This window comes from Lytechinus pictus, chromosome 4, assembly GCF_037042905.1.
Source record: "Lytechinus pictus isolate F3 Inbred chromosome 4, Lp3.0, whole genome shotgun sequence".
Classification (NCBI taxonomy): domain Eukaryota; kingdom Metazoa; phylum Echinodermata; class Echinoidea; order Temnopleuroida; family Toxopneustidae; genus Lytechinus; species Lytechinus pictus.
The window spans coordinates 7,439,472-7,452,151 of NC_087248.1; the positions used below are offsets into that span (position 1 = coordinate 7,439,472).

Consider the following 12,680-nt stretch of genomic DNA (forward strand, 5'->3'; position numbering starts at 1 on the left):
GAGTTTTTTTGAGTGTGGGCTACTAAAACGAAGGCACAAGCCCCTTGTTTTTCTTTACAAATTGAAAGAAGGGAAACCCCCCTCCACACACCCAAAATATATTTCAGGAGCAATCTTCCAATTGTATTTTATAAAGAGGACTTTTAGTTCAAATTTACTCCTCAATATACGAAAAAACCTAGAGTATATAGAGGTGTGGGCTACTAAAACTAAAGCACTAGCCCCTTGTTTTTCTTTACAAATTGAAAGAAGGGAAACCCCCCTACACACACCCAAAATATATTTCAGGAGCAATCTTCCAATTGTATTTTATAAAGAGGAATTTTAGTTCAAATTTACTCCTCAATATATATAAAAACGAGGAATATATAGGAGTGTATATGAGTGTGGGCTACTAAAACGAAGGCACAAGCCCCTTGTTTTTCTTTACAAATTGAAAGAAGGGAAACCCCCCTCCACACACCCAAAATATATTTCAGGAGCAATCTTCCAATTGTATTTTATAAAGAGGACTTTTAGTTGAAATTTACTCCTCAATATACGAAAACACACAGAGTATATAGGGGTGTGGGCTACTAAAATTAAAGCACTAGCCCGTTGTTTTTCTTTACAAATTAAAAGAAGGGAAACCCCCTTACACACACCCAAAATAAATTTCAGGAGCAATCTTCCAATTGTATTTTATAAAGAGGACTTTTAGTTCAAATTTACTCCTCAATATATATAAAAACGTGGAATATATAGGAGTGTATATGAGTGTGGGCTACTAAATCGAAGGCACAAGCCCCTTGTTTTTCTTTACAAATTGAAAGAAGGGAAACCCCCCTACACACACCCAAAATATATTTCAGGAGCAATCTTCAAATTGTATTTTATAAAGAGGGCTTTTAGTTGAAATTTACTCCTCAATATATATAAAAATGTGGCATATATAGGAATGTATATGAGTGTGGGCTACTAAAACAAAGGCACTAGCCCCTTGTTTTTCTTTACGAATTGAAAGAAAGGAAACCCCCCTCCACACACCAAAAATATATTTCAGGAGCAATCTTCCAATTGTATTTTATAAAGAGGACTTTTAGTTCAAATTTACTCCTCAATATACGAAAAAACCTAGAGTATATAGAGGTGTGGGCTACTAAAACTAAAGCACTAGCCCCTTGTTTTTCTTTACAAATTGAAAGAAGGGAAACCCCCCTACACACACCCAAAATATATTTCAGGAGCAATCTTCCAATTGTATTTTATAAAGAGGACTTTTAGTTGAAATTTACTCCTCAATATATATAAAAACGTGGAATATATAGGAATGTATATGAGTGTGGGCTACTAAAACGAAGGCACTAGCCCGTTGTTTTTCTTTACAAATTGAAAGAAGGGAAACCCCCCTCCACACACCAAAAATATATTTCAGGAGCAATCTTCCAATTGTATTTTATAAAGAGGACTTTTAGTTGAAATTTACTCCTCAATACACGAAAATACATAGAGTGTATAGGGGTGTGGGCTACTAAAACTAAAGCACTAGCCCGTTGTTTTTCTTTACAAATTGAAAGAAGGGAAATCCCCCTCCACACACCCAAAATATATTTCAGGAGCAATCTTCCAATTGTATTTTATAAAGAGGACTTTTAGTTCAAATTTACTCCTCAATATATATAAAAACGTGGAATATATAGCAGTATATAAGGGTGTGGGCTACTAAAATTAGAGCACTAGCCCGTTGTGTTTCTTTACGAATTGAAAGAAGGGAAACCCCCCTACACGCACCCAAAATAAATTTCAGGAGCAATCTTCCAATTGTATTTTATAAAGAGGACTTTTAGTTGAAATTTACTCCTCAATATATATAAAAACGAGGAATATATAGGAGTGTATATGAGTGTGGGCTACTAAAACGAAGGCACAAGCCCCTTGTTTTTCTTTACAAATTGAAAGAAGGGAAACCCCTCTCCACACACCCAAAATATATTTCAGGAGCAATCTTGATCCAATTGTATTTTATAAAGAGGACTTTTGGTTGAAATTTACTCCTCAATATACGAAAACACACAGAGTATATAGGGGTGTGGGCTACTAAAATTAAAGCACTAGCCCGTTGTTTTTCTTTACAAATTGAAAGAAGGGAAATCCCCCTCCACACACCCAAAATATATTTCAGGAGCAATCTTCCAATTGTATTTTATAAAGAGGACTTTTAGTTCAAATTTACTCCTCAATATATATAAAAACGTGGAATATATAGGAGTATATAAGGGTGTGGGCTACTAAAATTAGAGCACTAGCCCGTTGTGTTTCTTTACGAATTGAAAGAAGGGAAACCCCCCTACACACACCCAAAATAAATTTCAGGAGCAATCTTCCAATTGTATTTTATAAAGAGGACTTTTAGTTCAAATTTACTCCTCAATATATATAAAAACGAGGAATATATAGGAGTTTTTTTGAGTGTGGGCTACTAAAACGAAGGCACAAGCCCCTTGTTTTTCTTTACAAATTGAAAGAAGGGAAACCCCCCTCCACACACCCAAAATATATTTCAGGAGCAATCTTCCAATTGTATTTTATAAAGAGGACTTTTAGTTCAAATTTACTCCTCAATATATATAAAAACGTGGAATATATAGGAGTATATAAGGGTGTGGGCTACTAAAATTAGAGCACTAGCCCGTTGTGTTTCTTTACGAATTGAAAGAAGGGAAACCCCCCTACACGCACCCAAAATAAATTTCAGGAGCAATCTTCCAATTGTATTTTATAAAGAGGACTTTTAGTTCAAATTTACTCCTCAATATACGAAAAAACATAGAGTATATAGAGGTGTGGGCTACTAAAACTAAAGCACTAGCCCCTTGTTTTTCTTTACAAATTGAAAGAAGGGAAACCCCCCTACACACACCCAAAATATATTTCAGGAGCAATCTTCCAATTGTATTTTATAAAGAGGACTTTTAGTTCAAATTTACTCCTCAATATATATAAAAACGAGGAATATATAGGAGTGTATATGAGTGTGGGCTACTAAAACGAAGGCACAAGCCCCTTGTTTTTCTTTACAAATTGAAAGAAGGGAAACCCCCCTCCACACTCCCAAAATATATTTCAGGAGCAATCTTCCAATTGTATTTTATAAAGAGGACTTTTAGTTGAAATTTACTCCTCAATATACGAAAACACACAGAGTATATAGGGGTGTGGGCTACTAAAATTAAAGCACTAGCCCGTTGTTTTTCTTTACAAATTAAAAGAAGGGAAACCCCCTTACACACACCCAAAATAAATTTCAGGAGCAATCTTCCAATTGTATTTTATAAAGAGGACTTTTAGTTCAAATTTACTCCTCAATATATATAAAAACGTGGAATATATAGGAGTGTATATGAGTGTGGGCTACTAAATCGAAGGCACAAGCCCCTTGTTTTTCTTTACAAATTGAAAGAAGGGAAACCCCCCTCCACACACCCAAAATATATTTCAGGAGCAATCTTCCAATTGTATTTTATAAAGAGGACTTTTAGTTCAAATTTACTCCTCAATATACGAAAAAACATAGAGTATATAGAGGTGTGGGCTACTAAAACTAAAGCACTAGCCCCTTGTTTTTCTTTACAAATTGAAAGAAGGGAAACCCCCCTACACACACCCAAAATATATTTCAGGAGCAATCTTCCAATTGTATTTTATAAAGAGGACTTTTAGTTGAAATTTACTCCTCAATATACGAAAACACATAGAGTATATAGGGGTGTGGGCTACTTAAATTAAAGCACTAGCCAGTTGTTTTTCTTTACAAATTGAAAGAAGGGAAACCCCCCTACACACACCCAAAATAAATTTCAGGAGCAATCTTCCAATTGTATTTTATAAAGAGGACTTTTAGTTCAAATTTACTCCTCAATATACGAAAAAACATAGAGTATATAGGGGTGTGGGCTACTAAAATTAAAGCACTAGCCCGTTGTTTTTCTTTACAAATCGAAAGAAGGGAAACCCCCCTACACACACCCAAAATATATTTCAGGAGCAATCTTCCAATTGTATTTTATAAAGAGGACTTTTAGTTGAAATTTACTCCTCAATATACGAAAACACATAGAGTATATAGGGGTGTGGGCTACTAAAATTAAAGCACTAGCTAGTTGTTTTTCTTTACAAATTGAAAGAAGGGAAACCCCCCTACACACACCCAAAATAAATTTCAGGAGCAATCTTCCAATTGTATTTTATAAAGAGGACTTTTAGTTGAAATTTACTCCTCAATATACGAAAACACATAGAGTATATATAGGGGTGTGGGCTACTAAAATTAAAGCACTAGCCAGTTGTTTTTCTTTACAAATTGAAAGAAGGGAAACCCCCCTACACACACCCAAAATATATTTCAGGAGCAATCTTCCAATTGTATTTTATAAAGAGGACTTTTAGTTCAAATTTACTCCTCAATATATATAAAAACGAGGAATATATAGGAGTGTATATGAGTGTGGGCTACTAAAACGAAGGCACAAGCCCCTTGTTTTTCTTTACAAATTGAAAGAAGGGAAACCCCCCTCCACACTCCCAAAATATATTTCAGGAGCAATCTTCCAATTGTATTTTATAAAGAGGACTTTTAGTTGAAATTTACTCCTCAGTATACGAAAACACACAGAGTATATAGGGGTGTGGGCTACTAAAATTAAAGCACTAGCCCGTTGTTTTTCTTTACAAATTAAAAGAAGGGAAACCCCCTTACACACACCCAAAATAAATTTCAGGAGCAATCTTCCAATTGTATTTTATAAAGAGGACTTTTAGTTCAAATTTACTCCTCAATATATATAAAAACGTGGAATATATAGGAGTGTATATGAGTGTGGGCTACTAAATCGAAGGCACAAGCCCCTTGTTTTTCTTTACAAATTGAAAGAAGGGAAACCCCCCTCCACACACCCAAAATATATTTCAGGAGCAATCTTCCAATTGTATTTTATAAAGAGGACTTTTAGTTCAAATTTACTCCTCAATATACGAAAAAACATAGAGTATATAGAGGTGTGGGCTACTAAAACTAAAGCACTAGCCCCTTGTTTTTCTTTACAAATTGAAAGAAGGGAAACCCCCCTACACACACCCAAAATATATTTCAGGAGCAATCTTCCAATTGTATTTTATAAAGAGGACTTTTAGTTGAAATTTACTCCTCAATATACGAAAACACATAGAGTATATAGGGGTGTGGGCTACTTAAATTAAAGCACTAGCCAGTTGTTTTTCTTTACAAATTGAAAGAAGGGAAACCCCCCTACACACACCCAAAATAAATTTCAGGAGCAATCTTCCAATTGTATTTTATAAAGAGGACTTTTAGTTGAAATTTACTCCTCAATATACGAAAACACATAGAGTATATATAGGGGTGTGGGCTACTAAAATTAAAGCACTAGCCAGTTGTTTTTCTTTACAAATTGAAAGAAGGGAAACCCCCCTACACACACCCAAAATAAATTTCAGGAGCAATCTTCCAATTGTATTTTATAAGGAGGACTTTTAGTTGAAATTTACTCCTCAATATACGAAAACACATAGAGTATATAGGGGTGTGGGCAACTAAAATTTAAGCACTAGCCCGTTGTTTTTCTTTACAAATTGAAAGAAGGGAAACCCCACCTGACCCCGTTTGTTTGATTTGTACAAGAATGCACGCTTCTCTTCCTGCGCAAAATCCTGTATCTGATCTATCTTACATCGCGATATTGTTGGCTGGAACTGTTGGCTGGCTTGCTGTTGGCTAGCTTATTGTTGGCTGACTCTACTCCGGCGCGAGGCCGAGGACGGTGAAGCCCACCCGGCCCAGTGATCTAACCAGGTCCAGGGTGAGGGTCAAGAATCGCTGGGGAAATAGAAACAAAATTGTTAACAAATTAGCAGCAAATGAATGAATGTTTTCAGTTATGTTGATCCTTCATAGAGGTTTCTATTCATCTTGAGGGAGGCGCGATTAGCCAGGCGGCTTCTAGCAGTAGAGGCGCACGGCCAATATGGGAGACTCTCTCCAATAGGGGAGACAATCTCCCACATTGGAGACTTGCTTTGCAAAAGGACAAAAGAAACAACACCAACAAAAGCATGATTTTTTCCACCCAAAATTTTGTCTCACTGAGGTCAGAAGCCCATTTGTTTTGTGCGTGATTGACAACAAAAATCCTTATCAAAACAAAAGTAGACGGTGAATTTTTAAAGTAGACGGTGAAAAGGGGTAATTTTTCATGAGGAATCTGCTTATCACATTTTTATTTGCCGCCAAGTTAATCCTTTTGCAGCAAATGTAAACAAAGGAAATTGGACTCCAAAACTGGACACTGTCTCTGAAATTGGATACCCAAATTCTTTACAAAAGTCTCTGATATTGGAGATAATCTCCCACATTGGAGACAGTCTCCAATATTGGCCGTGCGCCTCTACTGTCTAGAGAGTAAAAATCATTTACTAACGTAAGGTTACTCTCATACGAAGGCGAAGCCAGGCCTTCTATCTCATAGACCCACGAGCGAGCGTCGCGTAACGTTGGGGAAGTACAATAAGAAACAAGATGGCGGCGTAAACATCGGGCAAGTCTCTTCCGTCTTTTCACAATATTTTTTCATTTTTTTGATGAATTCTTGTTTTAAAAATAACAACGAGAGCGTAGAAATGTCGGAAATGAAGTTTTATCCCATGTACATGATTTAGAGCTAGATCTTTTAGAAGGAAAGTAGAAATCTCGGGGGTGAAAGTTTCAGGTTTTGGCTTCCTTTGTGTGGGTCTATGAGATAGAAGGCCTGGCTTCGTATGAGAGTAACCTTACGTTAGTAAATGATTTTTACTCTCAGTAGAAGCCGCCTGGCTAGGCGCGATAGCTCAGTCGGTAGAGCGGGGGTTTCGGATTCTGGTGACCCGGGTTCGATTCCCAAGTGGTGCGCTAGTGCCCTTTGGTAAGGCATTTATCCTCATTACCAGGGGTCCCTCGGAGAGGACCTTAAGCCGTTGGTCCCCTGGTTGCTTGCTCACAGGCATTCGTGCTTTCTTAGCAGTCAGGTAAAACAACCTCGGTATAACAAATCATGATTCCAAGTTCTTTTTTTATGAAAAAAAAATTATCGGCTTCCATCTTTCTTCCATAACTCAACTGTTATTGTTAACAAATCCAACACAAAAATCTTTTAAAATTTAAAATTAACTTATATGCTTTTCACATTGCATTTCCTTAACCCGGTACTATCCTTAACCCCGGACTTTCCTCAACCCCATACTATCTTTTTTTGGATTCACACTCTTTCTTAACCCCATACTATCTGCTTAGCCAGTGTTAACGCCTTAACCCCGGACTATCCCACAGCTCATGAATATTGATGATTTTACCATACAGAGCGTGATCAACGTGCAATTTCAACTTCTGTGGTTGGCTATTGCTTAGCCCCACTTTTTCTTAGCCCAGTTTCGTTTCACACTGCATCTCTTACCGCAATTGTGGTGCTAGCACCACAATAAGCCGGCTAACCCTGCTTTTTTGTAGGGCCAGATAGTACCGTACTATTTACCGTGCTAGCCCACTTTGCGAAAACGTTAAGGAAAAAAAGTACAGTGTGAAAAGCATATTAGAAACTGAAGTTTGAATAAAATGGCAAGATATTTTTGAGAGAGAATGCACATATGAGTCAAAATGCTTTTTGTTCACAATATATGAATATTAGGAGGCTTATTGTGTAATCAATGTATGGGCAAAATTGCCCCCCCACAAAAAAAATAAAAATGTAAACTCTAGTCACAATGCATGGTTTTATTCAGTTGTCTGGCTGAGCTGAGCTATCAACCCATTGCATGACCTTGGTTCATAAAGACATGAAAGGGTCAATGTCATTATCTTTTTCAGATCTATGATGATTTTTGGAAAAATTAATTTTTCTAAAAATCTAGTTTTACTTGTACCTTAAAAAAAAATTGTGCATGGAGAGGTAACTTCCAATTTGGATATAAGAAAATTTCATCTGAAGATCATACATTAAAATTTTCAGCCCATTCTATGCTTGATTTGGTTTTATACAGGAAAACAGATATGGACCCATATTTTAATTTGATCAGGCTCCTGATAAAAAAAAAAACCCAAACAGTTTCTGTGATATCATAGAATCAGGGATGATGATTTTATTTGGAGACATTGATCACAAGTACAAGATTATTGCCCCAACATTATTGTTATGCGTATGCCTGTCTATTCTAAACCAAGATATTCCTCTTGTTTTCAATCAGAAAATCCTCAAGTTTTGAATCAGCAAAAGAGAAAAGATGAGAATCTTCTTGGAATGCTGAAAGATGTCAAGGTCATGTCTCAAGAGGTTGCAGGCAAGGTCAGTTCACCACCCCAGTCCCAACCCCTTCCCCCCCCCCCAGAAAGCAACAATACTTCTTTCAATACTGTATAACTGAACCTATTCGTTTTGAACCGCATTGTTAAGTATGATATAAGTGTATTGCATGATTCACAAGAAAATCCTGGTGGTCCACGTAAAGGTTTGACATGATAGAAAATATGTTGTCACCTTGGAAAAAAAGGAATATTAATTAGAAATGAAATAAACTACAATAATGACTCATTGACGGGTTTTATTTAAAATATTACTGGTTACTTTAGAACATAGATCTAAAAGCTACACTATTATCCCTTTTGAGTACAGGTTAACTTACATATTGAAGTTTAATTTGCCAATGTCAGAGCATTTTTTTAGACCTTGAGTGTTACATACCTCTTGTAAGATAACATTTTCAAATAGATTTCTGTGGTCCAAAAATAATTGACTTTCAATGAAAAATTACCTGTAGTTAAAGAATTATGGTGAACTAAATAAAAATAATGATTTAAAATTAATCTATTCTTATTTTGTATCGTTTTTCTATGAAATTTTAAACGATTCTGAATCTTTTAAATTCTCATTGAAAGACACTGTTGCTGTCTCTGCATCGTTTCAGTCTTTTGATTACCTAAACAAATCATTCCCTCTCTGATGAGCATGTTTCACAGCTTTGATTTTTGTCTGTCAAAAAGTTGATTCTGTGTAAAATAAATTAATTCAAATATTGGATTTTACTTACTGTTTGGTGCTTGGCTGGTAGTGTTTGTAAAAAACTCAACCTGTGAGTTTCAAAACACAATTTGTGCTATTTTATTTAAATTAACATGCATGCTTAATATGCAATCTCTGCATGATAGCAAACAAAAGTGCAAAACAAAATTAAATGTTATTGCATCACAAGGATATTACTGCAGGAACTAAAAACAGTCACTATCATAAACTGTTGTGATCACCATACAACATATTCTTTAAAATACCCATTTTGGAATCGGATGATATTGAATAAGGAGAATAAGGAAAATTTTGAATGAGAAAAATGTAATGTGATAAAACACAACAAAGAGGAAAGACATTACAGGTTTGATTTCTCAGAAAAAGAAAAGAAAAATGAAAAAATGGTAGCTTTAAAATGTAACTTTTTTGTTTTATATTAAAAGCGTTTGATGAATGAAGCTGATGCTGCCGAATCCAAGAAGAAACCTCGCCCTCTACCGAAGAATAGAAAGTCCACTCCAGGCTCACCATCTGTGTTCTTAGAACCTGATGAAATACCAGAAGGGAGACTATCTGTAGAACAAGCATTGGAACTTTTAGCCAGACACAAAAGGAACAAAAAGGTAAAGCCCCCATCACACTTATTCCGAATCAAGCAGAATTGGCCTGAATGAAAGGACTATTGTTCGACCACCAGTCGGTCATTTAAATCTACTTCGAACACCGTTCGAAAATACCCCTCGAATGTTTTGAACATGACCAAAACCTTCGGGACGGCCAAAAGAAATGACAAAAATATTTCGAATGCACTCAGAATGCAGTCAGAATTTTTAGAATGCGCCTAGAATGTCCAAGAATGTAGCACGAATTATCAATCTGACTCCATTGCGGTTCATTTTGACTAGTGTATGATGATTCACCTAGTCAATTTGCTGAATTTCAACTACAGTTTGGTGAATTCATAAGTTCCTCCCAAAAATTTCTAGATTTTTTAAATATTGTTTTGTTCCAGCTTCTGCTTGATTCCTGCCGATTCCGAATAAGTGTGATCGGGGCTTAAGTTAGTATTAAATCTTCACTGGCAAACTCCTGTGTGGTGCATTGTTTTGATAAACTTCACTTGTCAAAGTGTTCCAGCTTATAAAGAATGTTGCAAAACAAAGCTCTTATTTTCGTGTGGTTTTCATGCCTCTGCCCTCTGTTAGTCGTTGCAGGAGGCATTATTATTTTTTTTTTTGAAAGGGGAATTTGACCTGAGCAAGGAAATGATTAGGCCTGGGATGAGTACCCTTTTCTCTGTTAAAATGTTCGCCAGGGTAAACAATCAAATTGTTTGAATAGTCAAGTTACCCGCATTATTAGAATTTTTTATCCAAAAAATTTGACCTATTTGCAGGACCTAGCAGTGGTCATGCATATGAATGAGCTGACACAGTTGAGTGTCCCAGCACATTGCCTATGACATGCACATCAACATAGTTGAATGATGCACGGTAGCCACTGCGGCAGTCAGTGTTGTGCCTTGAAAGAGTCACAATGTTTGGAATTCATTAAATTTTAGCATAAATTGAATTTGTTATCTTGCACTTCCTTGTCAAATATCAAAGATTATGGCCATGTACTGTTGATATTTGAATGGCTCAAATCAGTAATCAACATCTACCGAACATTCGATTAATGTAAAAAGTGGTATTAGGTTGCTGATTGTTGTTGAAATGATCGAACACATCGATTATTTGAGTTTTACTCCCAGGACAAGAAATGAGAGAAATAAAGCAGAATGTTGACAGTGTGAGAGAATCATTAAAGGAATACAAAATGTATAATCATTTAAAAAATGGGATTACTATGACTACTGTATGTAAATTTCAGATTGGCTCTTTGATGAACGTCCTAGAATACTTCAAACAAATCATAGTGTCATATCTCCTTTGCTGGACAGGAGTATCTTGCAGAGAGGCTAGCCCAGGACTTCAAGATGGACCTAGATGACACCGAGAACATCCTGGAATACCTCTAATCAAAGTATCATATCTTCTTGTTCCATTTACAGGAGTATCCTGCAGAAAGGCTAGCCCAGGACTTCAAGATGGACCTAGATGACACCAAGAACATCCTGGAATACCTCTAATCAAAGTATCATATCTTCTTGTTCCATTTACAGGAGTATCCTGCAGAAAGGTTAGCTCAGGACTTCAAGATGGACCTAGAGGATACCAAGAACATCCTGGAATACTTCCAATCTTTCAAGGTGATACCGGTCATAGATGGCAAGGATGTCCCTCGCATCAAAGGCAGCTGATGATCTTACAACACCTGAAGTAACCTTAGTGACTGAAATGTTTGGGATTGAAGAATTGATTGCCATCTCTGATGGAAGAATACCAGGGTGTAGAATGTGTCCTCACTGCCAACAGAGTGTGAGAGATGATAGACCCCTGTCTTGACTTTGGTCAGCAAATATGCCCGGAGATGCCACTTTGTGACATGAAAGTTGATAAATATACTAAAATAGAGTATTCTTTTCTAATCTTGAATGGTTTTTCATGAAATATGATAATGAAATGATTATAATATTGGCTACCCTTGATTGGTATATAGGATGTATTGCATTCAGCTTGCAAACATTGCATGAGTCCTAGATGAGTGCATTCATCATTCAACTGAATGTCGTACAGTTCGGAAAACAATGAATAGATCACTTTCCTACCAAGCTCCAATATGGTATGGTCTAATAATTATTTCCTATTAAAGCTGTATATGAACACATTAGGAACAGCCAGTATTATTGTCATTCAACAACAATCAAAATACTGTAATTCATCATGGATATTGGCATTGATGTTCAAATGGAATATATTAACATGTCAAATAATGTATGAAAACAGTATTTGATCTTTTTCTATAAAAAAAAAATCTTCATTCAAATGAGATCAACCATCAAGGCACTCTTCGTAATTAGCATCCTCATCTTATCATGGCCGTTTTATAGCTCTGTCTATTCAAAGGAAAGAATTATTGCCATGCAAACCAATTCATAAAAAAAACCTTGGTATATAGGGTTGTTTGGGGGTGGGGGGAAATAAATTTCACTAAATCATTTGTTTAGGATTCTCATCATCATTCTATAATAGTGTATAGTACCGTAATCCTTGCCTATTGAAGATGGTCCCAAGGTGAAAGGTTGGTCTACTTGTAGATGGTCTTATGATCAGATCATCTGACACCATCATCTTTTGGTTACTATCAATATGGTTTAATTACTACTTGGTAAAACAAGTTCTTGGGTATAATACTCACTTGGTCTAACTACACGTCTCATTTGGTCTAATGCCTGGATGATCTAATTCCACTATGTCATCTCATTATATTGTACCTTTTTCAAATGAAAATTTGGTTCATACTCAGTGGCGTATATAGGGGGGGGGGCAACAAAAATTCACGACCAACCCAAAAAAAAAAGGAAAGAGAAGGGTGAAATATATTTTCTGAATATTATGTCAAAATCTATCACAAAATTGGATTTTTAAATGAAAATGTCGAAATTTTGCTTGTTCCCTTTGCTCACTTGCAACTCTATAAAGTTTACACAATACG

The 12,680-nt window shown here is 36.0% G+C and overlaps 1 protein-coding gene across 1 annotated transcript in view; it reads left to right on the plus strand.

The window, feature by feature from the left end:
- The window catches only part of LOC129258494 (NADH dehydrogenase [ubiquinone] 1 alpha subcomplex assembly factor 4-like), a 30,084-nt gene extending 17,563 nt beyond the window's left edge, over positions 1-12,521 (plus strand). The window contains exons 2-4 of the mRNA XM_064098944.1: positions 8,269-8,366; positions 9,527-9,706; positions 11,248-12,521. Of these exons, the coding sequence (XP_063955014.1) occupies positions 8,269-8,366; positions 9,527-9,706; positions 11,248-11,385 (416 nt within the window). The 3' untranslated portion in view covers positions 11,386-12,521. The remainder of the gene's footprint in view (positions 1-8,268; positions 8,367-9,526; positions 9,707-11,247) is intronic.
- The last annotated feature ends 159 nt before the right edge of the window (positions 12,522-12,680 follow it).